Below are 26,683 nucleotides of genomic sequence, written 5' to 3'. Positions count from 1 at the left end.
TACTATAGGAATATAAATAGGAGCATTGGAGCATTGTACAAGGTGAAGTTCACGAGTACAATTGGGAGGGATGAGCACAGTATGAAGGAAGGTATTCAATAGAGTTGAGGTTTCAAACCAAAAATTTCCCACTCAATACCCAAACAGCTTCCTCTAAGCCCTTATGTAAAATCGTCCTCAAATGTTATCCAGGTTTGGTTTTCTGTCAATCATTCAATCAATCAATCAATGTAATCAGGGGATTATAAGCACGCTACTCACGGCGCTAGGGGAGGGGTGACCGCAGGTCCGTTTAGCCGAAGAGCCAGGTCTTGAGGGTCTTCCATAAGGTGTTCAGGGAGGGAGTGTGTCTGATGTCTGCTGGTAGTTGTCTTCACTTTGTTCGCCTTGCCTTGTTCTGTTTCATTACCTGTGTCGGCTCTTGTTCATCTCAACTACTTTGTTTCTCTTCTCTGCTTCTCTTTAATTTATTCTATTTCTTTCATTTTGTACCACTTATTGCTCTTTGTTTTCAATTTTACATCTTTATTTCCTTTCGTTTTTACATCTTTCTTTTTACCTACTTGGTGTCTTTTTCTTTTCTTTTTTCTTCATTGAAGTCTATTCTCTAACTCACTGTCTCTCCCTTCATTTTGTTGGTTTTTCTCTTTCTAATATTTCTTCCGTCTCAGTTTCTGTTTTCCTCATTCAATATCACTCTACTTCTTACCCTGCTTCTGCCATTTCTATCCACAGTAAATTAAAGGCCTTTCTTGTAACATATTCAGTGGCTTTCAATTTTCTACCCTAACGAAGGATAGAAGGCTGAGTCAGCCAGGTCTTTTGGCTTCGCCAATGTTTTTTTTTTAATTCGAGGCTTATTGGCTTTGCCGGTGCTTGTTGTATTTGATATTGATCGCTCAATATGAGTGCTTGTGTTTTCTTGCGCTCTCCCTCTGTTATTTCCACCCCCAACATTCTCTCTTTCAACGCCACTGATGCTCTCTACGCACTGCTTGTTCTTTTCCCCTTCCTACTCCTCGTGTTACTTTATTTTATGTATTTTTTTTGACAGATCAGCAGGTTAAAGGACTACCAGGACACTTGTGTCTTAGTTTGCTCTTTACACATACTTACTTTTCACTTTAGAAACATTTTAAGTTACCATTTCAACATGGATGCCGGCCATGTTAGAACAGTAAATAAAATAAGGTCCGTCAGGCATCTAGACCACTGGGTGCGCATGCAACATGACACAGATGGGCGCAATAGTGCCAAACTTGGAATTGTGTTTTTTGAAATAGAAAACCCATTTTAACATTGCCAGGCTTGTGTGCACATGAGCCTTGACGCTCATGTTCGTATTGCATTTGCAAAAGTATTCGTGCAGCCGATAGCTTGGCTTTTTGAAGCCGAAACTTGTTGGCTTTGCAATGCTTGTCTTTTTGCATATGGTTAGAAGGCACTCAGGTACGAAGACCACACTTGTCATATAGTTTTGTCAAATTTGAGAAGGAACAAGTTCCTCATCTTTGTTATTTCCCTGAATAATGTCACCCTTGTGTTAAGACACAACTCTTGTTTCATAGAGAGCATTTCTATTGTCAGTCTCAGGAACATCAGGAGGACATTACTAGAGAGAAACAGGACTTTGTTCAGTGACATTTAAGTTCTAGTTGGGACTATTTTCCAAAGCTACCATAGACGTTGTATTTCTACAGGAACAAAAACAATCAATAAATTGCATAAGGTTTCATAAACCTTTTTTTAATGATATTACCATACATAAACATAAATGTGACCCGCATCCCTGTGTGATCCTCACCCGCCTGGTCTGCACTTTTAAGACGAGGCATAGAGTGCTTTGTTTCATGTGAAAAGTAAACTTGCACAAGGTATGTTTGCACAATTATGTGAGCAGAGTGTGCCAGTAAAAAGCCATGGCAAGTTGAAACCTTCTGTAATTCAGTGAATTTGAAAATGTTTGCACTCTCACTATATTGTGATAGGTGGAGCATGCATTTGAGACCCTATCAAATGCCAGACACAATTCGCTAAAGTGGTTTTCCGTTAAGGGTGCAGGGCCATAAACTTTCCATTTTAGCAGGCGCAGGTCTTTCCTCTAGATCGCCCGCCCCTGGAAATCTTGTTCATGAGTTTATTTTTCAAAATGCACACCAGAACAACTTCTGTTGGAGAGTGGATTTTATATCTTTCCAACTTTCTTAATAGAAAGGGCTACATCTGTTTCAAAGCAAATTCCATGGCATGCTCATAAAATACATAAGTGGAAAGCTAACCGTGGAATGTTCTGCCTACCTCAGTGAGGGAAGAGGTCCACTCACGTAATGGGAGGAGGGGGAAAACGCTGCTTAAAAAAAATTGTATTGTTAGTAATTGCGAGAGACTGAAAAAGTTAGAGCTCTTTATCCTTTTAGCACTGCAAAACCACAGCTTAGGAATAGTGCAAGCAGTAACGCCCAAGCTCAGTTCTATTGGGCCTTCTCTCACAAATTTACTGTAAAAAGCAATTTTTGATTCTTGGAATGTCATAGATTAAAAGAATACCATAGTAGGAAAGGGTTGGTTGGTTGGTTACCCCTTCTGTCAAATGCTGTTAGTTGAATATCTGCAACATGATAATTCATGTTAGGCTTTTTTTCACAGGGGTTGCATATTGTTTTGGCAACTGTAATTTTGTATATATGTTACAGTCCCCTTTCATTTCCTTCCTTCCTTTTTATCAACCTACAGCTCCCTAGACATTCCTAGTGGGCTGCTCACTTGCCCATCATTTTATCTTCAGTGTGCTGCTTCCTGTACTGCTTCTATTTCTGAACTAGACGGCCACCCTGGAATAGTATTGCCTCTAGTATATAACTGTTTTACCATTCCAAGATGGCCATCATGTTTAGAAACATTATGGTGGCTAAGTACTGCAATGATGCACTACACACTTTAGCAGTCAAAGATGACTGCCCAATATGATGTTTACTGAGCGGTTATCTTGGAATGGTATTGTGCATAGTACATCATTGTTTTTACTAGGCCCGCGCAACATTTTAATTATGCCAGCGTAATTTACGTAATTTCAGGAAAATTCTCGAAATTTTGCAATCATGCTGCATCATATAATTATGCCGCTGTTTGAGGCAAAATTATTGTGTGGCGGCTCAGGAAAAGCATGAACAACCAGAATTCAAGCCACTGTTGTGTTCATCATTTATGTTTCTCATGTGCAATCTAGCCTTTCTTTAAAAATTGATATGAGGATGCATTTCGCTCTAAAATATAGAACTTAATCAGGGATTTGCGTTTTGTATATGTATATGTAATGTTCCTGATATTACTTGTAATTACATATAGCGGGGAGCTATTACTTGGATGTCATGAGTGATGTCATCAAAAATACAATTGAACAAGTCATGAGTGATGTAAAATGCGAGCTCATAAGCAGTGTATGCTAGGGGCACAGATGTAGTCAGTTCAGTAGGTTATAATTGACGGGTGTTGGACATGGCCATCTCTGTAGGGTCACCCCCAAACATTTTGCCTTCATCCCTCCTGTTTTCTGAACCCTTTTGTGTTGGCTTTAGGACTCTACGCGCTTTACCACTTCTAAACAGTGCTAAATTGCTTGTGCTCTCCTGGTTACATATGGTAAATTTGATCTACACCTAATTGGCCTATTTTATTTACTTGTGATTCTCTAGTGAAGTGGTACTATAGGTACCCGCGGCCTGTCAATTAAATGTTTCTAGAGGGCCTGCAGCTCTTTTTGTGCTGCCCACTTAAGTAGCCCTTTTAAACATGCGTCAGGCCTGCCATTGCAGCCTGTGTGTGCAGGTTTAAACTGCTATTTTGACCTGGCATAATAAACCTTTTGTCAAGCCTAAACCTCCCTTTTTAATAAATATAGGCCACCCCTATGGAAGGATCTAAAGAGACCTTAGGTCAGGGTGTGTTGTATTTAAAAGTTGCACATGTACTTTTAAGTTTTGCATCTCCTGGCTGTGAGCGCCAGGTATGAATAATAGACCTATGGACCCACTCTTCAGTATACACCTGGACCTGTGGATACTGCGGAAGGACTGCCCTGCTGCCAGAGGACTGCTTGAGGCATGCCCTGCTGTCTGAGAAGGCAGACTGGACCTGCATCCTTCCTCCCATGGTGAAGTGACTCCGAGTGACTAGCCTCCTGTTCTGAGCTACAGGGACACTGCAAGATCCAGAGACCTCTCTGCAACTGCCCAGTTGACCTGCTGCACTTGACCTGTCTGAGCCTTGCTGGCCTGTGCTGAAGTGAGTTCCTGATCTCCAAGAGGTGCCTCCCAGATCCTGGACCCTTGGTGTGGCATCATTTGTGCTCCCCCTTGAAGAAAAGGAGAAATCCTGAGATTTTAGGTTCTTCATGACCATGAACTGGCCAGTGTGCACCAGGCGAACCTCCTGTGAACCTAACTCTTTGCACTACTGTAACCACCTGCGATTACCGGCTATGGTAGATCTGAATTTTGTGCTGCAGCATTGTCAGCTTGTGGTGAGTGCCAACTGGGAGCTCCAGCAATGACCACCTGTGAAGCCCCACAGGATCTTTGCCTCATAGCGATGACCGTCCACGATGCCTGGCCTGCCATTTGCTTTACAGCAAATACCATCCACAATACTCTCCTCGCGGTCTTCTCCACCACAAAAGGAACTCTTCTCGTGGGACTTTAGAAGGTAACTTTTTCAGCGGGACTAACCTGGTCCCCCTTGTACGACTCATGCTCCTTTGCGGTTAGCCTGAACTTTTGACTTTCACCCGTTCTCACACGACCAGATAACCAATAGTGGCGCTTTGTGCTTGTAGGCCCTATACTTACCTTAAATCTTTGAAATTGCATATCTCCAGTTCTACTGATTGGATTTTTGTCATCTTGAAGTCAAATAATTCCTTAAATTGTACTCTACTTTTCTAAATTAGTGTGGGCTTCCCTTGTGTTGTGTTTTCTTTTTATTACTGTTTGAGTGATGCTTAAATACTTTCCACATTGCCTCTAAGTTAAGCCTGATTGCTTTTGTGCCAAGCTACCAGCGGATTAAGTACAGATTAATTTAATGACTTTTGTGGTTCACCCTGTCAATGATTGCGGCTGTTGCTTGAGAAGGGCTGATCCACCCACCCCAACTAACATCACAATTTCTTATAATGTAAGGTTTTTGGGGGTTTCTAACATTAGCTAATGTCTAATTCCAACACATAACTATAATGTCACTTTGTGAGGATATTTCTCCCTGTGCGTGGGGTACACGTGGGAGTCTGCAGCTGCTCTAGGCAGCCCTCAAAATCTAGTACATCACTTTGTGGTGCTCCTGTGTTCCAAGGCTAAAATCTGTTACTTTGCATTTTGCAAGCTTTTTATTGACCCTCGTGATGTACTCAGTGTAGTTGCTCCTACCCTTATTGGGCACCAATAACATGAGTTAGCTCCTCAACTCACCCAGCACACTTCCTTGAACACAGTGTTGTGGAGAGCCAGCTGCTTTTCCCTCCCCCAGGAAATTAGCACTTCCGGTGTATGTTGAAACTCTCACGGCACCGATGCAGTAGCGAATAGGCCATGTACAAGCACTGCCTTCTTTTTTTGGTATGTTTTTCAGTATCTTCAGCTTGAATGGACCAAATCTCTTGTGGTTTTGAATGCTGGGCTGTCGTTGGTGTGCTCCAGCCACAAGGGAGCATTCTCCCATTTGCATTGGGGTGTGGCCCCAAGCAAATTCAGAAACACTTTGACTATCTGTCTATACCATATTATAAATGTTGGCACAGATTGAAAGGCACCCCAGTCAGTTCTGCCTCCCCCCACCCCTTTAGGCTCCCAGGCATCCCCCTTTCAAAAGCAGGTTGTGTTGCTGCCTGCAGAGTGAAAGATATATCAGCTGATTCAAGCAGCTGGTCCATCTTTCACTAATGCACTGCCCCAATGGCAGGTGTGAGTTTACAGCTGCACTGGTGGCAGAATGTTACCTGTAGTAGGACACACTGAATATGTCTGTGCATGGTGCACCCAGTTAAAGGTGCTGTGTGCTGTATAAATAATACATGCCCAGAAGTGCTCCTGTAGCACTTCTTGACCCCTCTGAATTTTAGCTGTCCTTTTCTTATCAGCAGGACTTGCCCTCCTGAGGATCACCTAACGTGGAGTCTACCTGGCAGCAGCAGACCACAATCCATGCTCGCACTCCCCAAGTATCCAGGCCTTCAGCTACTTGCAGGGTGTCTGTATATCCAGTTTGGAGACTGGAGTACTTACCAATGGGGCATCCATGAAAATAACTAGTGCATGGAAGTCCATTGATGCCCACAGAGACACTCTTTCTTCAGGGTCCCCAGAAAGTCCACATTCTAGTGTCCACAAAAGTGTACTAGTATAAGTCCAGAGTGGAGTTTTTCACACTTCATGCATTGGTTCATCAGCTCTACTGGTCCATCCTCCTGCCTGTATTGTTCCTCTTCTTGACTTTTATTCACTGTGTGGGGTGGTAGAGGAGGGAATAAATGGGTCGAGTTCTAAATAACAGAGCCCCCGACTCAATGATGTGACACCATATCACCCCTCCATACCTAGCAGGGACCAACTTTTATTCTACAAACGTTGACAGGTCTTTGTTCACATTCTTAGGTACAAATGCATCCAATTTCTGTATGTTTTTGGCTTCTCTTTTTCTTAATGTCAGCTCATCTCGCTGAGCGCAAATCTTTTAATCATAATTTCTCTCAATTGGCTCCTGAACTATGGAATGATCTACCTCTATTTTCTGTAACCTATGTGTTCTACTTACCTTCACCAAGAGAAAACTAGAGTCATTTTTGCGCTTTCATTTGTAATTTGTATCAGTGGTAAACGTGGGAAATGTCTTTACATATTTGCGTGAATCTCCAGAAGCTGCACTCGTGTGGAGAAGTTCCCGACATTTGCATTGGATTTTCCTGATCACTATTTTGCAAATCACTGGGAATGCCAGGGTTGACTGTCAGAACATCATTGTCGGAAATATAATTTGGCAAAAATATTGTGTTCTAAAAATTATTTACAAATTTGCTGTTTAAGTGTAGATGTTTTATTATTAACAGCAATGAGCTGAAAATGTTATAAACGATTTTTGGGGCACAATATTTATGAAATGTTGGCAAAAGTATTCTGGTCCCATAGTTCTCACAAGAGTAACTTCGGCAAAAAGTTACAGTGCATAGCTTATACAAATGTGAGTAAGGCATAAACTGGAATTCACAGACACCCATCTATCCTTTCAGCTTTCCAAAGAAAGTTCAAGGTATGCACGCGTACATTCCACTATTATCCAGGTTGAAGTTCTACTTACACCTGGACCAATCCTGTGCTGTCTTCACTCCTTTTTGTCCTCATCGTCCATTTTGCATACTCTGACGTTGTCAACATGGTATTTGTGGTGATTTGGTTATGTATAACATTTATCGTTGATATTTTGTGATCTTATACTGTTAGCTGTAAGTGCCATAAAAATAAAACAAAATGACTACAGCACCGAATGTCTTTCAGGAGTTGTCTTAAAAAGCTGTACAAATGGTCTCATGGAGTTTGGGGTGGGCTTTTGGCTGGTTCCCTAAACCTCATGCCTCGGCTCTTAAATTGAGTCTGGTTTTGCTCCCTAAATGGGAATAATAGTGTGCTACTGGCCAGGGCCACATCCTAGCAGCAACTCAATAAATGTCACTTCGAATTCTCCTGATCTACCGTGCTGAGCTGTTGAACATCTACAGCGCATGATATAGTTGAAATTAACCTCAGCAATCCCCTTTTTTACTTCCTTGATCATTCTTATTAAAATACCCCGAAATGCTTCACAGTTAAGACGGACTTCCTGAAATGCTGCAAAACCTTCTTAAGCAAACACTACCATCAAATTCACACATGCAAAAATATTATCCTGGCGTGCCAGCTGAGCAGAGTGAGCTATACATTCGCTGAATATATTAAAATGCTTCCCCATCATTTCCAAAAATATGTAAAAGGAAAGAAGTAATTTAGCAGTTCCAATCATTGTTAAATTATGTTTATTTTGGATTTGCGGTTATTTTCAGTGGTTAGCCTCACAGTGGAATTCGAGGCAGAGTGGAAACTTTCCTCAATATCCGGCGCCCAAGGTTCACTTTAATTGTTTGAGTTTTGCATCCATTTTGGAGGTTGAATTGCAGTATTGCGTTTGGCAGGTTCTCCTTTGCTTCTTCTATGTAATGAGATAACACGTGTCATTTCATCTTTTGCAGCAACAACTGTATGTAAGCTCCGAGGAGGGTGTTACGCAGATCTCTTTGCACCGCTGTCACATCTATGGCACCGCCTGTGCGGATTGCTGCCTTGCAAGGGATCCCTACTGTGCCTGGGATGGCAAATCCTGCTCCAAGTTTTACCCCACTGGGAAAAGGTGAGCATAGAAACCATCAACAAGCAAACATGGTTAGTAGAGGTTTGTTTGAGTGTCTTACTGGAATAGAGTTTTGAGTATGTAGTCTTGGTAAATCGTCTAAAGAAGATCCCCTGCAGCACACTTGGTATTGATGCTTAGAAACGATTGTACCACAAGGAATGTAGTGGTGGATTTGGTCATATGCCTGGAATGCGTTGCGAGGCATGACTTCAGGCAGAAACCTGTCAACACCTAGAAAGTGTGCTAATGCCATTTACTGCACGCTGTGCAGGGTGCGATTGTAGTTGTCAAATGTCCTGACCACACACCATGCCTGTATTCACTAGAATCACGGACTTTAAGGCTTTAGCTGGCTCCTCAATGCTCATGTATTGTATGTTACCAAGAGCAATACTTTTAGGACATGGACCATCTCCTCAAAGTATTCTATATGTAAAGTTCAACTGCTTAACATGTTTAAAAAATTGATTCCTTAAGCGTACTGAGAAAGTGCACTTGTATGGAGAACTGACTGATATATTTTGTTAATAATGTTTAACGTTTTAATCTTACCTGTTAAAATAGTCATTTAAATTGTCTATTTATATTGACAAGAATGATGGTTCTAGCTTGCTCTCCTGGTACACACATGTTTAAGAAGCTCACTAGTCTACAAGAAAACAGCGTATTAAATTTGTGTGGGTATTGCATGCAGCCAGCAATATGTGGCTCCATTTCTGAACAGAGGAATGGAATAATGGTAACAGAGCAGTAGTGATTACTCATGCAGTGATTGAAGAACTAGGTTGATATGTTTGCGTAAGTTAAATTATGTTTATGGACAAGTAAGGGGAAATACGATTAGTTTGTTTGAAAATGTAAAGCCCATGTTTGATGAAAGATAAAATGGAAAATATAAATATGGTGGAGACAGAACAACCATGTGACATATTTTAATGATTCAGCATTATGGCTTTGGAGAGAATGGCGATTCTCCAATTAACATGCAAAGAGAATCTTGATTTAATTAAAGACAACGTAGGCTAACGTTATGCAGTAACCTTTTTTTGTTGCCCAACATGCAGCCCTTTAAAGAGCATCAAAATACATAAAGAATTAGAATGTTCAGACAATATATGTACCTAAGGCACCCAGTCATCATCCTCTTTAGGCTGCAGTGAAACACAATAAGTTCGTCATGCTCATGTCAAATTTTGTTATCAGATGTCTGCATATAAAAACATAAAATTAATCCACAAGAAATTGTTGATTTAAATATTATCAATTTTAACCATACTATTAAACTTAACTTTTCTATTATTTTTTGTATGCTTCTCCTACCAGGGTGAGGAGGGTGGGATAATGTTAGCCTCTGTTGTCTTTAATAGAATTAAGATTCTCTTTGCAAGTTAATTGGAGAATTTCCATTTCATTACACTACCGGAGGCTACCATTATGCATGTTTAAAGCCATCCAGCACCACACTACTCACATGCACCACAGGTCTCAAATATGAATTTCAGAAAGTATCCACATTAGGCCACACTCCCACTTTAAACATTTCTGTTAGAGAACCACCTTGCCAGCCATTGCACTCCTAGAGGTATGAGCACCAAACCTCAAAAGATAAATTCCTGCATCACTCATTGCTGTTCTTACCATCTAGATACATTTTCTGTTGACACTGCTTTTGAAAGTTTTACATAGAACAGTAATAATTGTTCCTCTCCATCTGCCCTAAATTTCAGCAACTTGTTCTCATATGACTTCATACATTTAATCACGCATAACTTCTCACACTCATGAAAATAGGGATAAACAACTCAGTCACGGTTTTAGTCCTCTTCCAAATATCAAAATGTACCCCTTCAGGAGAATGAAATCTGTTCAAAATCTCCAATGACTTAACATCGGAAACCCTTCTAAAGGAAATTAAGCAAAGTAAAGCTGCTAAAATCAAAGAGATCTGTCTAAGAGAAAAGTCATTATTACCTAGCCATGAAGTGAATAACCTGAAAACTAAACTTACATCTCGTAATGTTTCATAATCAGTCCTAGAGATTCCTCTTAATTGAACCTCCTTCATTACACTTCTAATCAAAGGTACACTCCCTATTGCAAAATAACTAAAGCATGTCCGGTGGAGACAGCTGACCTATAGCAGTTAATAGTCCTATATGAGAGACCAGAGATGAATAAATCCACTAAATAGATTGCTATCTCAACTACAGGGGCTTCCACAGGATCGAAACCCCTTTCCATGTACCAAGAACACCACTTCTTCCATACCCTCTTGTATCTTTTTCTAGTGCCCGGGCCCCAGAACTCATCCAATAGATCTTAAGCCTGCCCTGAAAGTCCTGAATATCTACTGGTACCCCTGAAATATTCCAAACAAGGAGGTTCATATTCCCTTCTAAAAACCAAAGGGTGTTCCTTTCCCTCTGAATCCACCAGAAGACCTAAAGAAACTGGAACAAGATGGGGTATTGCTACAGTGAATTCCATCATGCCTGGGACCCGAACCTGAGACTTCCTAAAGGGTGTTAGTAGTATGATACTGAATCTTTCTGATCTGACCTTCATCAGCATTCTCTGGATCATCGAGAAGGGGGGGAGGCATAACCTCCCTCTCTCCCCTCTCTCCCCCAATCCATGGTGTCTACTGCCATTGCTGTAGGGTCTGATCTCCAACTGAAGTATCTGGGTACCTGATATTGCAACCTGCTCAAAAAATAAGTCCATCTGAACTGGACCCCATAGCCTCTGAATCAGACCAAAAGCCTCTGGATTCAACTTCCAGTCGCTGAAGTCCTTGACACACCCAGAGTTCTAATCCGCCCTTACATTTCTCTGACCGGGAATGTATTCTGCTCTCAAAAGTGTCTTTTGATTCCAACAGAAATACCACACCTGCTTTACTAGATCTGCCAAAGCTTTCAATCTTGAGCTGCCCAGATGGTTTATATAAAAAACAGCTGTTAAGTTGTCTAAGTGAATACACTGTAATAGGTCACTATAGCCCATTAATGCATTTAATCCCACCAACATCTCTCAACAATTTATGTGTAACGATTGTCCCTTCCTGGACCATCTTCCTCCTGACTCTAATTTGTTCAAATGCGCTCCCCAGCCAAAACTGCTGGCATCCAACCCTAGAACCAACTTGGGCGCATTCGCAAAGATGGGTTTGAAATTCCAAGCCTCTTAATTTTTCAACCACCATTCCAGATCCTCTCAAGATCCACTGACAAGGAAATTGGTCTCCATGCCATAAACCTTTCCTCAGACCCAAAGCCTTCAGCCTCTGAAGAGCTCTGTACTAGTTACAAGACTCATGCTAGGTCCCTCAAGGTGATCACATCCCTTGCCAGAACCACCATTTTCTGCTTCCTTATCTTTGTTACCTTTTTTTGCAGGAGAATCAGTTGGGATATGAGGGTATTCACTTGAAAACCTAGCAATTCTGTTATATGGAGGGACCACAACAGACTTTTCCACATTCATTATAAACCCCAAACTCTCTAGAAGATCGCTTGTCCCAGCCAGATGTTTCAACAAATCTAACCTTTCTGGGAAATTAGCAAAATGACGTCCAACTAGATTAGTAACCAGGCGGCTCTCTCTCAGGAAGGATACTACTTAGAGCATCACCTTGGGGAAAAACCATGGAGCTGAGGACAGCCCAAAGGGCAGACAAAGAAACTGGTAATGGACACCTCTCCTCCTGTATCGTACATACTTCTGACTGTCTTTTGCCCTACGTATCGTGATATATGCATCCAAAAGTCCAATTTCACCAATCAATCTGTTTGATGCAAGATGTCCCTCAACAGATGGATTCCTTCCATTTTGAAATGTCTGCAAGCCAGGAACTTGTTTAACTCCCTTAAATTTATTACAGAACCCCAACCTTGTCTTTCTGTTATACGAGAAAAACCATACTCAAAAACCCTTTCACTTCCTCAAATTATACTACTTGTAGCAATGCCCCTTTCTCTAACATCTGTGCAGGTCCTGTGAGTAGTATTGGGACACAGAGGTTTGCTGGCTGCCAGCCAGATTCTTCCTGTTAGCCCTGCCAAATACACACCTCGTGTTGGTCTTAACCTTGCTGAAGACGGTAAAAGTGGGAACATACTTCCCCAGGGTTTTAACATGGCTCGCCCAAATGAGAAGTCCCTTTGGGTCGTCCATGTCAGAATGGCTAGTTCCAGAGCGACAACAATACCTGCTACAACACTAACCTGACAAAACCAGCCAGCGGGGGAGACGGGAAGAGGACAATCAGGCCAACAATCCCCCTTAGTGCTCCACCCAGAGAACAAATGTGACTGCTCTCCCAAGGAGCGCACCCAAGGAAATGGGGGAGTAGAAACATATAAACAGCAGCCTTCAAATTCTCTGCAATTAGGATGCGCCTCTCTTGCTTTCTCATTTGGATTCTATCCAAGAACAGCGTAGGAAAAGGCACCAACCCCAAAGGATGCTACCTGCAGTTGGTATAATGAAAAGATAGGGGTCAGTTTTAACAACGTGCTCTTCATACCACTCTCTCCACCTGTACACATACACTTAATCACCACAAATAATCACTCACATGCAAAGCTAGACTGCTAATGGAACTGTAGAATCAGGAAAGGGGTTTAAATAATTGCTACTCCTCAATCCCTTCACATGGAATGATGATACATCTTATCAAACCTTTTGTAGTCATGAGGATTTCTCTTCAATCAAAGGAAATCCAGAAAGAGTGTAGAAAAAACCTGTGCAGGCAAACGAAACAGAAATATGCACCCCATATGTCAAGAAAAAGCGATAGAGCTATATTTGTGTGTACATGCAAGTTGAATTTACACTTAGAACCTTGTTGCAGTTTCACAGGGAAGCGTTATCCTCCAGTGGCTGGTAGTGAGTAGAGATGGACCGCAGAACACCGCGGCGTGATGGAGAGGTGTCGGAAGCCATGAAACATGAGTAACATGCAAAGACACTCTCCAACAGCTCCTCAAGAAGAAAAACAGCCCTACAGGGCCCCATAGTTGGTGCACGCCTTACAAGATGTGCCGTTTAGCACAGCGAGAGTCACACTGCCACCAGGAGCTGCAAACACTTACAAAAGCCAGCGTGGAGAATAGCAGCGAGTACAAGAAATCACTGGGCAGGATTCCAAGTTCACATGCTCTACCCAATGGAACAGCTATAACACTGCTAGCGCAGTAGAAACTTGACAATGTCCGGTTGCAGGAACTAGCAGGACCATCTTCCGTGCATCAAGAAGTTGACAAGCAAGGACACGACCAAGGGGCGTGACTTAAATACCCTTGGAACCAATATGGCTGCTGGGGGTTTCTGCACTCCTGATTGCCATCTTCTTTCTAGACATGTCTTCTGGGTCATTTAGTTTGGGATAGTGGGATTAATATGACAGTCTGGCAGAGGTGCTCAACCATGATTCAACCATGCTCCACAGTTATTCCCTGACATACAGAGGTTTGGTGTACCTACAATGGGGTATTTTATAGTGGGGGTACTCCCTATGTTTGTACAATTTCATGACTGTCCTCTCTGTTGGACAAATCAGCTAATTTGTGGTTCATTCTCATCATCACTGCTTTTCTCCTTTCCATGACCAGATCCGTATTAGCGTTCCTTGGAATGCAAATAGTGCGCTGGGCCCAGCCGCTCGAGATGTCCACGTTGACCTTGGTATTCTTGCTTCCGGCCTCCTCGGCCATATCAAGAATTTGAGTCAAGGGTCCCAGCATATAAAGCACCTTGTCCTGACATTGCTTCAGGAATTTTTCTATCCCCTTCCTGGGGCACTTTCCAAACTTCTTAAGAAGGTGATGAGCCCTAGGTCTAAATTGGGTGTAGTACATGTCTTATCACCAGTGGATAGCCTAGGGCACTCAGCCCTCAACATATTGCGGAAATTCTTATCCAAGTTTTAAAAGATTTAGCCACATGATCTGTGATCCACCGATCTGCACTCCATGAGAGAGAGCGACTGATGAAATGACTAGAGCGCTGAGTCTGGAAACTGTAGGCAGTCATGGCTTTTGGCTGAAAAATAAGCCACATAATAATAAAGCAACAGTTGCTCTGTAAAGGCTGCCAAGAAGATAACAGGTACCAAATATAAATCAGCATATAACTATGAAACGACTACATTATTACCCAAAATACTTACAGGGCCCATACATAAATTGGAGAGGGCAATCCCACCCCATCATAACAAGTCACCAAATACAAAAACAGTTGTAAACTGCCAACAACCAAGACAATAATAGAAGAAATATAAGCAAGCATGAACGTATCTGTATATGAGCAGCTAATAAAAGAAGATAAAGACTGTGTGCTTTGGATATATATATTATCCTAACATTCTAATGCTTTATGATGTATATTGATGTTCTTGAAAGAGCTGCATGTTGGGACAGCAATGTATAATGGTAGCTTCCTGTCTTGTGATTACATTGTAATTCACAGCTTTGAAGATCCTGAGACCTCTGTCTTCTAAAGAAAGTAAAATGGTCCCTCACAGAGACTTCTGAATTGCCATTCAAGCCCACATACTCTTGCACCCAGATGAATCAAAGCTTTTCCAGATCCCAATAATTGCTCATTCAAGGGTCCTTATCAAGGGCCTTAAGAAACATGACTACATATCTTCTACCCTGTTGAGACTTCACTTGCCTCCCTTGTTGTTCTTTGCCATCTTTAAAACCATCTATGCACCCAGAATCTGTACCAACATTCCCATATCCATCACAATCACCTCCACCCATACTACAATCTAGCAAAGAGATGACAACACACCTCTGTTCGGAACACTCCATCACTGTGCAGTAAAATTCCACGTTCACAGTCAAAATTCAGCTACCCCCTCCTGTCAATTGCCAACTTGCTGACTGTATATTTGCCTCTGACTCTGTACAACCCTCCTTTGCCTATGAAGTGAGTTGGTGTTATACAAATACCTCATAGATACAAGATAACCAATGAATGGCATACCGTCACAGTGGGAGAAAATAAATTAGACTAATTTGAAAAACACACAATGAAATGCAATGGAAAATAATAAAACTAGAAGCTCTAATGCATAGATAGTAGTACCTCATTACATTTTGCATGTAAGTAGATTATGTTTTTAGTGGCTGATATGGTATTAGGGCAAGTATGTAAATGTAGTATGAACGGAAAATTGACTGGAAGTATCTAAACATGACAATATGAGAGGGTGTAACAGCTGAAAAGTGTAATTTACTGCAGATTCTATTTAGGAGCCCGCTCAAAGGCTCCTTTTTTGCTCAGAGTTAAAAGTAAAAACATGGCTGTCACATAATTTTGCTCGGTGACCCATTGTCACCTCATATAAGCTCATGTAAATGAATAAAATGGATTCAACACAACTGAGGGTAAGAGAGCCTGGATATCGTATAAATAAACTGAGATAACTCAAGTGATTAGAGTAATTCACTTAGATTCTCAAACTTCAAGCTTCAATGTGCTCTTCATAATAATATAGTTATTAAAAACACTTGACATAAAAGTCAAATGTATTTTTATTCATTATCTAAGATTTTTTTAATATAGGCTAATACTAGTTCCAAGAGACAGCTAAAAACTATTTTTATTGAAAGTGGAACCTCTAAAACACCAGTTGCTGCACAAATACCTTTAAGGTGTATGAGGTCAGGTAGAGACTGTATTGTCAATGCCGGGGTGTGATCAAGCGGATGCCTTGTACTGAGGCATATAGTGCCTGATTCACAAAGAACGTAATAGCCAGATGCAGGTTTCCATTCATAGCCATGAGAAGAATATGTGACATTCCCAAAGGGATCATATCTTCATATTGAAATATTCTGCAGCAGGGGAATAGGATCCCCTTTCCAAAGGCCATTTTTATCTCTGCCGGGAAAATATTTTTGCCCATAGAAAAAGCCCTTCTCCTACATGCCATCCAAATCTGGGGGTGATCCATTCCCCTGCTCACACAGGATTGGGATTTACACCCGCCCTTTTTTAAGAATAAAATGCGATCATTTCCAGAGTTGGAAGGTAAACGGGAGGAGTTTGTGAATGCCAGTCTTTGGAAGGCCAGAAGCGTCTGCTTATTCCAGGGCCCTCCGCTTCCTTTTTTCGATATTGTCAGGTGCCATAAGCACCTGTTTCAAAGTATTACAAAAGAACATACTTCACTCAACGATGAAACATGGTGTTTGATGCAGTACAATTCCCTGTCAATGTCAGCAGTTTTCCTATTATTTAAGAACAAAAGCTAAAAAGCTGTAAATATATGTTGCTGAAGGAGAGTGGAGGCTTGGAAAGAGTGACAGAGTTAGTATAATGGCCCCTCTGCCCTTGATGTCCTTGTTGAGTTGCATTTGGTCGGAAAAGCAAAATCTACCAAAATCACAAATTGGTAAATTGAGCTCCGGAACCACCCATTCCCAATATGTATCTTGAGAGGAGAGAGCACTGAGACCATAGGAACACATTTTGGATACCTTGATAAAACAATTGCTGAATGTGAGTAAAATGATACTCCTTGTCTTGGAAAAACCTTTTGGAAGGAAAAGTAGGGACACTGTCATGCTAGCATTTCAGAGGTGATTTTATAGGAATACAAGTTTGGGTTTACCCTGACACTTAGTACTTGCCCTTTTGACTCCTCGCCTTATCTGATACATGTTAGCAATGACAACGTGGTATTTGATTTTCTCGCTGGTGTATCTACTACAGGCTAGATATGAGACTCCTGTATACTTTAGAAGGAGAGAGAGAACAATTGCATGTTTTCTTTGCTGGAGCCCTCTGTGCTAAAAGCATGGCTTGGAAATGAACTGTAACTTCGCTTCTTGGAGATGTATGTCATGGTGGATAAAATATCAGCTGTTAGAGCCAAGTCTCTTTCCAAGTCTAGACAGCGGCCTTTACATCATGCTGCTCAAAGTGTTCGTTCTCCCCCTGGATTCCTCCCCATCGTCAGTCTTCAGAACACCTGCCTCCCCTGTAAGTATTAAAACATCCACCATAAAGAAGAAATCAGGGAAGCACTGGGAAATGTTAGCCAGTGTGTTGGCTTTGGTGCACAGCAGTCACAGCGACGCCAGAGATGCCCTAGCGGGCCCGTGGATGTGCGTACAGACCACGAGTCTAACATGCGAAACGAAACATGAACCCCACAGCAAGAAAAAGACTAGGACGCGCAGTCTTCGTTGAAGCAAAGCGTAGCAATTGTAGTGTTTGTTAAACGTCATTCATCAGTTGCCTCACTTCAGAACACTCAGCACACGTTATTTACATATTTATCATACAATTATAAATCTGCTTGGAGGGGTAATGGGGCAAGGGGTGTGCATTGTGCATTCGACTGTTGACAGAAATAGTAACACAGACCTAAATTCCTAATATGCTCAAAAGCATGTAGACAGAGCGGGGGGTGGGGGGAGCATCCATGACTAGAGGGTGTGGAAACTGTGCGTCATGTATCACAGATGCAGGGCTACCCACCATGGCAGCCTTCATGCCCACACAATGTCATACGGGAGAAGCAAATTGCTTCTTATAGTCGAACAATGGGGATCACCAGCTCATACACACTGCACCCCCATCCCAAAAAGTGGGAAAACCCAGGTGATAACACACGTATTTAGTTCAAAAAATCATCTCAACTTACCACTCCCCAAGAAATACAGAGGACTCTGTATATTCCACGCAACTGTGGTCACTGCCACCGGCACTCACCTGCAAATGCACAGCATGCCCTATATCATAACTACAAATACACTAGAATAAGATAGTCATGGGAAAAAAACAGGAATCATTGTCTGCGCAGGACTAAGGGATTCCCTGCTAAGCGACCCATACTGTGGCAATATTCTGCTAGATGAAAGATACAGAAATACAGAGACATTACTGATGTTACCAGAAGATGAGTTAGACCCTCACAGTGATGATGAACCCCTTCACCGTGCAGCACCCGAGAGGCGTGCAAATGAAAGTATGACAGTCGTCAGAAAGACGGCTGTGGGAATTAAAATTATCCCAACACTCCCCATCATGCGCCATCCCCTTTCTTAATTTGGCACTGTCTCAGCACGCCTTACCAAGGGCCTTCTGCATCCCTAACACCAACGCACACCATTAGGATCCTACTCCCCCTGCCACCAAACCCCATGCGGTACGTCTTCAGTCTGTTGTTGTTCTCAGGTCTGAGCTGCAAGCTGGCACAAAAGCAAGCCTTGGCACCAGGACAGAGCACCACGTTGCCTTGGGAGGAGCTAGTTGTGAAAAATGGAAGAGATATTCAGCTGGACAGCAAATGCAGAGTTACTTATGGCCATGCTGGTCATTACTGCTGCTACAGCTGGCCAGTTGTGGTATGAAAGGACCAACTTATTGCATCAGTCCTGTACATTACATGACAACTGAAGTATAGGTCTGAGGCTGATTATTTAATAGACATCCAGAAGTTAGGTGGATCTACGGTTCAATGTATGTTTCAGGGTGTGGATAGTTGAAGATGTGTGTCCTCCCTTGAGTAATTTTTAAAAAGTAGGCCATTCTTATTGTAATAGAAACTTTTTCACTCACACCAATGGGAAAGTGCAGGGGAGTCAAAATAGTCATGTGCCTCTCCCAGTATTTCAATCTGCCTGCACCACAGTATCTGGAATGACCCATTAATTATTTATTTGGACTTCATGGATGTAAAGTGAACAGAATGCCATAGGTTATGATGTCATATCATACAGCGTATGATCCACGACAACAGCACAGGGTTGAGCCATTATTGCGCACTGAGCCATTTCTTAGCACTTGATGTAGCTGTTGCTGTTCAAGGCGTAGGAGGTCAATGAGTGGAAACAAAGTACACCTGTTTGTAAAATGCAGTTTACTATCCCTTCCTGTAGTTCCCTTCATGATCATGTCATGCAACCGCGGGTCCTACAGGCAGTGCCAGGGGCACCACAGAGCATGCCAGCAGTATTGTCTGCTACTGTGTCTTTTCACAGCTCATGTCCTTGTCACATTCCTAGTTCAGCACAGACCAGGCCAGTTCTGAAGTCAAAGGAAAGCAATATGTATGATTTTGCCTCTTTAAAACATAGCATATTGCAAATAATATTTGGTCTGGCAAATGTATTTCTATGTATATGAAGTATAGTTCAATTAAGCATTAAACACGTTCCTCAAAACCCTTTCTGTGTACGTGTGTCATAAAAGGTGTCTAACTAAACAAGCAAACAACACTTGCATAGAGCCCAATTGACAGATAGTTGGTCACACGTCAGCGGTGCAGCTTGTACATGGTAAATGTGCGAGTGTCATCTCACTTCATTGAAGATTCTGTATTCACACGTGTGGACTGTGTGTTGTTAGAGGGCCAGGTGGAGTTCACAAGTGATGCACAGCATAGCCGTTCATGCATAATGAAGCATAGAGGAAGTGTCTGTCCCCTATTTTCATTATGCCTTCCTCTATGCCAGGTCCTACCTGCTGTAGGAGAAGTGAACACCAAGGTGGCACATCTCTTTGTGACTCAGCGATTCTCCTGCATACACAAGAGCCACGGTCCTGGCCAGACCCTTAGTTCTGAATTTGTACATACTCCCCCTTCCCCCAACCCCCGCCAGCCCGACCAAATGAACTTTTTTCAACCTGTACATGCATTGACCAATCAGGCAACTAAAGACACTGGAAAATGGAAGTGTTGTATGTAATAAGCCAGCATACAAATTAAATATGCATCATGAACAATCAAAATCTTTCCATTTTTTTCCACACACTTATAGCATGGGTTCTGAGGAGCATTTGTTCATTCTCTACAAGCTTAAAGTAGCTTTGGCATGTATTACGCTTGCCAGCTAGTGCTGCAGTCATTATTGCACAGCTGATATATAATAACTGGGATATTTATATAAAGTGCATGCTAAAAGTCACACTGGAACAGTGGTTCTGTGATGGTGAGGAAGTCACCGCCCCAGAAGAAGTGGTTCAGCAAGGGCCCGGTTAACATGATACGGTTGACCTCCAGCAGTACCCTCTGGCATTTAGTTCATAGAAGAGATACACCTCGCCTTATTGGCTACGAGTGGCTCACAGCTTTGTACCTTAAGCATGTTCATGGTATGACACCTCCAAGATGTGATGGCAGATGCAATAGATATTAGAAACCAATATCTCAATAGGTATGCAGCATATTGTAGAGGCAACTGAATTTTATTGGTAGAATGTATCTTATGTCAAACACAAACCACACTAGTTCATGTGAAATAAAATTGAGATCACTACCCATTACCGCCTTAAGGTTAAGGTCTTGGAATAAAGATATCATTTAATGTGTGTTGCAGTTCATAAATGTTAAAGACAATGTTAAACCATGGATGGAAGCCAATACTGGTGGTAAGATTCTGGCATGGAGTCAGACTTGGTGAAAACATGGCCATCTTGAGGTAGAGGTTGTTACTTCTATGCAAAGTTACTTTCAACATAATTGTTCATGAAGAACAAAAGGTAAAAACTGAATTCATTTATTAACGCTCTTTGTGAGCACGCACCGGCAGTGAGGTACTGACCTCCATCAGTGCTGAAAGTGGTCTCAAGTGAGCCATTCTTCCTTTCTTCCTTTCTCTCAGTGTGGCACTTTTCCTTCACAGAGAACATCTGTGCCAAGGGTCATATAGCAACTAGCATCCTTTTGTGAATAAAACCCCCTCCCTTTATGTCCATATTCTGCACAGAAGCTGCTTCAGTGTGTGCAGCATAAGGTAGGCACATGCATATGAAGATGCGGTTGAGCATTGAGAATCAGAGCAAACCTTTTTCATCCTCTGTTTGAATATTGCACAGGCAAGATGACCAAGTATAAACATAGGTTTCTTAATTTTTAAATCTGTCTACAGACATCCTTTGATAAAGTCAGTAAGAAGTAAATAAAAAGAGTAGACTTTGAGTCAGCCAGCTTCAGAAATTGGTTTTCATTTGTTTTTGTAGATTGCCACTGCTTGGTTGAACTCTGTTAAGCGCTGGCATTTTGTTGATGAATACAATTTTCCATATGTATTCCTATTAGATTATGGTGGTGGGGATAAACTAATTATTTTGTGAGACTAGACTAGACCCAGTATGTGTTTCTTGATTTATTTACCTTGTTGACGCAAAAACATTTTAATTTGCTGGTTTATGGTGTTTTGGTTAGAGTGCCCTAGCTTGTTATAAAAATGTTGAGTACTATTCACTATCATCCATTCAAATAATTTATTTTACTGATAACACATCTTTTTCTCACCACAAAGTAAATACACATACATATGTAGGTTTAATGAAAATACTGGCCCTTTGTCAAAATTATTTACTATGGAATATGTTGCTGTTTATTCCTTTTAAGTAGACCACTTACAGTAAAGATTTTGTCTTCTCGCCTCCTCTTTATAACACTCTTCTTTAACAGTACAGCTTAATTATGCTAGAGTAGTTTGTTCAGGAAATTGCCCCTACTTCTATCTTCCACATTCTTGTAGGCCAGGATCTTGCCTCATTATGAGAATAATCTTCCTTTCTAGAATAGCTGGGGACAACAACCTGAATGTCACCAAACTGTTACCAAACGCTTCCTGTAACAAAACGCTACACCTAGTGATTTTGCCATTACTTTAACTGACATTATGCTATGATTCAGCCTCCATGAAACAGTGGAACAAGTTCACAGATTCTGCCTATTTTAAGCACAAGAATCTAGAATACAGGTTAAGTGTACATCTAGAGCATTGTGTCTTTATTTGGAGGGAAAGAAACATAACAAGTAGATTCACATGCTGTGTTGAAACTATGCAAGAACAACAGTTGATGGACAGAATGCAGAACAATGTCATACATTCACCCCAGTACAGAGATCTGAGCCTAAATCCATCGTTTTTTTGCTCACCATGCCGTTCCAGTTTGAACCCAGCCATATGCAAATCAGTCTTGACCCTGTGCCTCATGGGAACAGTCCAGCCCGAACTGCCAAGCCAGGTCCTTCCTGGACTGGAACCAAGCATCCTAGGACCGGTTTCGGGGTTTCAGCCCTCTTCAGCCAGGATAGCTTGATTCCAGTGGCATGGAGAGCACGGGACCCACGTCTGGGCATACCCTTCCCACTCGGGGTGACACATGCAAGAACAACAGTTGGTGATAGAATGCAGAACAATGTCATACATTCACCCCAGTACAGAGATCTGGGTCTAAATCCATCGTTTTTTTGCTCACCATGCCGTTCCAGTTTGAACCCAGCCATATGCAAATCTGTCTTGAACCTGTGCCTCATGGGAACAGTCCAGCCCGAACTGCCAAGCCAGGTCCTCCCTGGACTGGAAACAAGCATCGTAGGACCGGTTTCAGGGTTTCACCGCTCTTCAGCCCGGATAGCTTGATTCCAGTGGCATGGAGAGCACAGGACCCACGTCTGGGCATACCCTCCCACTCGGGGTGACACATGCAAGAGCAACAGTTGATGGACAGAATGCAGAACAATGTCATACATTCTCCACAGTACAGAGATCTGGGCCTAAAGCCATCGTTTTTTTGCTCTTCAACAGAATATTTGTTTAGAGTAGATAGTATAAAAATAAAATGAGTCTTTAATTCATTTGTATCTTGTTACAATGGTGTTGTGTTGCTTTAGAATAATATAGAAATCTAGACCTTTAGCATCATAACTTGTCCAGAAATATGACTATCTACTTCTTAGTTGAGATAATATATTGTATTGTTTATTCAGGCACATGACAGGAGGCCTGCTGGCTATTGTTCTGAGGGAAATGTGGTTTTTCATAGTATTAAATATAGGACTGACATGCACATAAGTATGATTAATTTAAAATATTATGTGTGATATCTATTTCTAAAAGCACACATTATGCTGTATGTCTGCAATAGACACTGAACTACATGTAAAGTTTGTTTAGTTTAGTCTATATTGTGTACAAATTAAAATTATTTTATATATAAAATATGCCTCCACAGTGCTTAATATTGCTGTAATAAGTATGTCACTGGGAAAATATAATCAATTTTTTTGCTTGTTTCAATTATTTTAGACGGAGTCGTCGGCAGGATGTGAGACATGGTAATCCTATGACACAATGCAGAGGATTTAACCTGAAAGGTAAGGCACAGAGATTCAAAGCACAACACGTTACAACCAGTGGCATGAATGTGATTTGTATTGAAAATATATAATTTAGACTTGTCTTCCAGTAACCCACATCTAACCACTGCTTATGAAAACAATACTTTGAATGATCTGCTTCACATTGGATTTGATTTTCTAGGACAATGTTATATGCATTTTATAGCAAGATCGACTTGATAGCTACCATCCATATTTGATAAATTCTTTTTAGGTCAAACCAGAAAAATGATGACATCACTGTCAGTGCCCTGCACAATTTACTTAATGAGCTGCATGGTACACTTATTAGCCATTTTGGATGGCAAGTATAAATTAGAAAGGTTTTGCAGTTAGTTAATGCAACACCCCTCTGGCATTTTGTTTCTGTTGTTTTAAAAAAAAGTTGATCAACATTTGTTTTACCTTTACAAAATGGGTGGATTCTTCTCAAACCAAGAGAATAAGTGTAAGATCCAAAGTTATTCCATCAATTTTATTCAGGAAAATTCCATACAAGTTACATTAAAACACAGCATTTCAAATCAGAATACAATCAGCTTGAACATACAAATATAATTCATCCAATACTAATAGCTCAGACAAGATATTTAAAATCAGGTCATATCGCATGTCACCTCCAGTGATGTTCAAATGAATAGAATAAAATTTGGAAATATTAATTAATCATGACACTAATTCATACATTATCCTCACTGCTAAAACTGTGTGTATAAAGTTTAATATGTACATCGCATTTCTTGTCTCTCAAAACGTTGCACACACACACACACATAGATATATAATAAAATACATTACTAAAACTAACATAGAGCACCAAACCATAATACAGTAAAAAGGAACATTTCATTTCTATTAAAATATTAAGATATTTAAACTCAATTTCTACTACTTGGTAAAGACAATGAATTTGTGTTTGAATAATATTTGTTAATAATATCTGTGACGTTTACTAACTAATTCCTACTTTTTTAAAGCTCCAACAGCCTGTGTAAATTGCTGGGACTAATTAAAGCTTGATTCTCTATATTTTTGCAATGAATCCCAGATCTTTTTCAACCAGTCATAGCTATTAGATGCATAAAGAAAATATAAATGGCTCCAAAAAGTGTTAAATGTGACAACATAGTTTCAAGTATTCGTGTTTTTAATCATAACTGGAGCTTGCAATTACATCAATTGTTAAGAATAATTTCTGAATTCCAATAAAAAGTTGGCAACACATAATTATGAAATGAAGAAAACTTGTTAACTTCGTTTCTGGAATTTTGTCCCTCAAAAAAAATGATGTTTTTCTGGGTTGTATCCAACAAATGTTATACCTAAGTCACATTCTTCATGTTACATCTGGGGGTTTGGCAAACATGTAATTTCCCCAGATATTCATAATTCAATTTTAGGCTTATAGTAAGCATTCAGCCTTTAACTGGCTGACATTGATAGTAAAGCAGAACGCCCATGAAATGAAATGTTAGATAGAATCTTGTAAGCAGCAGATTTTTCATTTCTTCAATCTTCTCTGAACATTTAAATACGGCGCAAGAACATGTAAGGAAATGGCACACAACTTTGGCAGCAGCTCTGCTTGCTGAGTGTGTTACTCATGTAGTTTTGTCTTGTTTCACTTGTTTTAGATCTAAATGAACACTGAAATCACACTTTCATTTGGCCTCTGTCTCTTTAAGAGACTTGTGTGCAAAAACTCCTTGCAATTTCCATGTTTCAATTACAAAGTAATATGCCTTACAAGCTACCCTTCAATAGGTAATCTGTGAACCAATGTTAAAAAATTAAAATTCATAAGTCCGGAAGAATTGCCACTCAGGGTGAAAACTATATTTCACAATTCTGAGTTACTATGATGTCATTTGGCAATATCCCATTGGCTGCACATTGAGGCATTTCCCAAACAGACTACAGATACCTAAATATTAGACCCTGACATAGTACCACATAGGGAATATGTTGGGGTTATGGTGAGGTTAAAAGATTAGCAGAAACGTTGGTACATATAAATGGAATTCACATCATGGAAGGGCTTTGGTTGTTTGATTGGAGGGAAGATTCTTAGTAGAGAATTCTGAGGCCAGTAGAAGAGCACTAAGGCCAAAAACAGGAAACTGACACTAAAGCCAGGGTGAGGAATGAGCCCAGAGTTAGAGATGAAGTATAAAGGCTAGATATGGAGATGGCATGCTAAGATCAGAGTTCAAAACACAAACACCAGAGTTGTGAGTGAGGTGTTTGTTGAGCAATTTCCCACTGGGCAGTGTGGAAAGGATAAGTTATACAGGGATCATTTGAAAGGAAACTACCAAGGAATCAGCACATGATCAAAGAGGTCAAACAGGGAAGATATTGAAGCATCCACATAGACAAATGATGCACGAGGGGCAGCAGAAAACTGGGAGTGAAGAAAACATTTAAATGATAAGGGTTGTATGACGTAGGCACGACTGGATAAACCATGCGTGCCTCTACCACGCAGCCTAAACCATGACTGCACCCTAACCACTCATGCCTTTACCACGTAATTTTGTGATAAAGGCATGATTGGTAAAGGTCACGACTCCCCTTCCCTTGCCCTAAGCCACAATATTTGCCCCCGCTCCACTCCCCGCCCTGAGGTCCAAATACACCTACCCCTCCCAGCCTCCACGCAGTACCTAACCCTTAAACACTACCTCGACCCCCCCCCCCCCACCCACTTGCTCTGTCCCTAAAACTACCCAAACCCTTTCCACGGCCTTTAGGCAAATCCCTTTCTTTTAAAAACTACCCCAACCCCTAAAAACTACCCTGCCCTCCCCTAAGCCATAAAAACACCCCAACTATCCATTACCCTTCCCTGCCCTAGAGCCTAATACCCTAACCCATAATTTTAAAAAACTACCCGACCCTCCCATAGCCCTAAAAACTATTCTGACCCCCCCAGCCCTGAAAACTATCCCTGACCCCCCAGCCCTGAAAACTACCCGACCCACCAGACCTGAAAACTAGCTCCATACCTCCAGCCCTGAAAACTAGCCCCAAACCCCAAGCATAGAACACTACCCCCCAAGCCCAGAAAAATACCCCCGACCCACCCCA

The 26,683-nt window shown here is 41.2% G+C and overlaps 1 protein-coding gene across 2 annotated transcripts in view; it reads left to right on the top strand.

Annotated features, from left to right (window-relative positions):
* SEMA3C (semaphorin 3C) overlaps positions 1-26,683 on the top strand; it is a 590,590-nt gene that overhangs the window by 531,596 nt on the left and 32,311 nt on the right. For both annotated transcript variants that reach the window (XM_085652883.1, XM_085652882.1), the window contains 2 exons: positions 8,270-8,427; positions 23,502-23,569. In XM_085652883.1, coding sequence (XP_085509009.1) covers positions 8,270-8,427; positions 23,502-23,569 — 226 coding nt within the window. The remainder of the gene's footprint in view (positions 1-8,269; positions 8,428-23,501; positions 23,570-26,683) is intronic.

This window comes from Triturus cristatus, chromosome 4_1 (assembly GCF_964204655.1).
Source record: "Triturus cristatus chromosome 4_1, aTriCri1.1, whole genome shotgun sequence".
In the NCBI taxonomy this organism is placed as follows: domain Eukaryota; kingdom Metazoa; phylum Chordata; class Amphibia; order Caudata; family Salamandridae; genus Triturus; species Triturus cristatus.
Note: the sequence above shows the minus strand (reverse complement) of the source record. Positions and strands in the feature narration are given on the sequence as shown.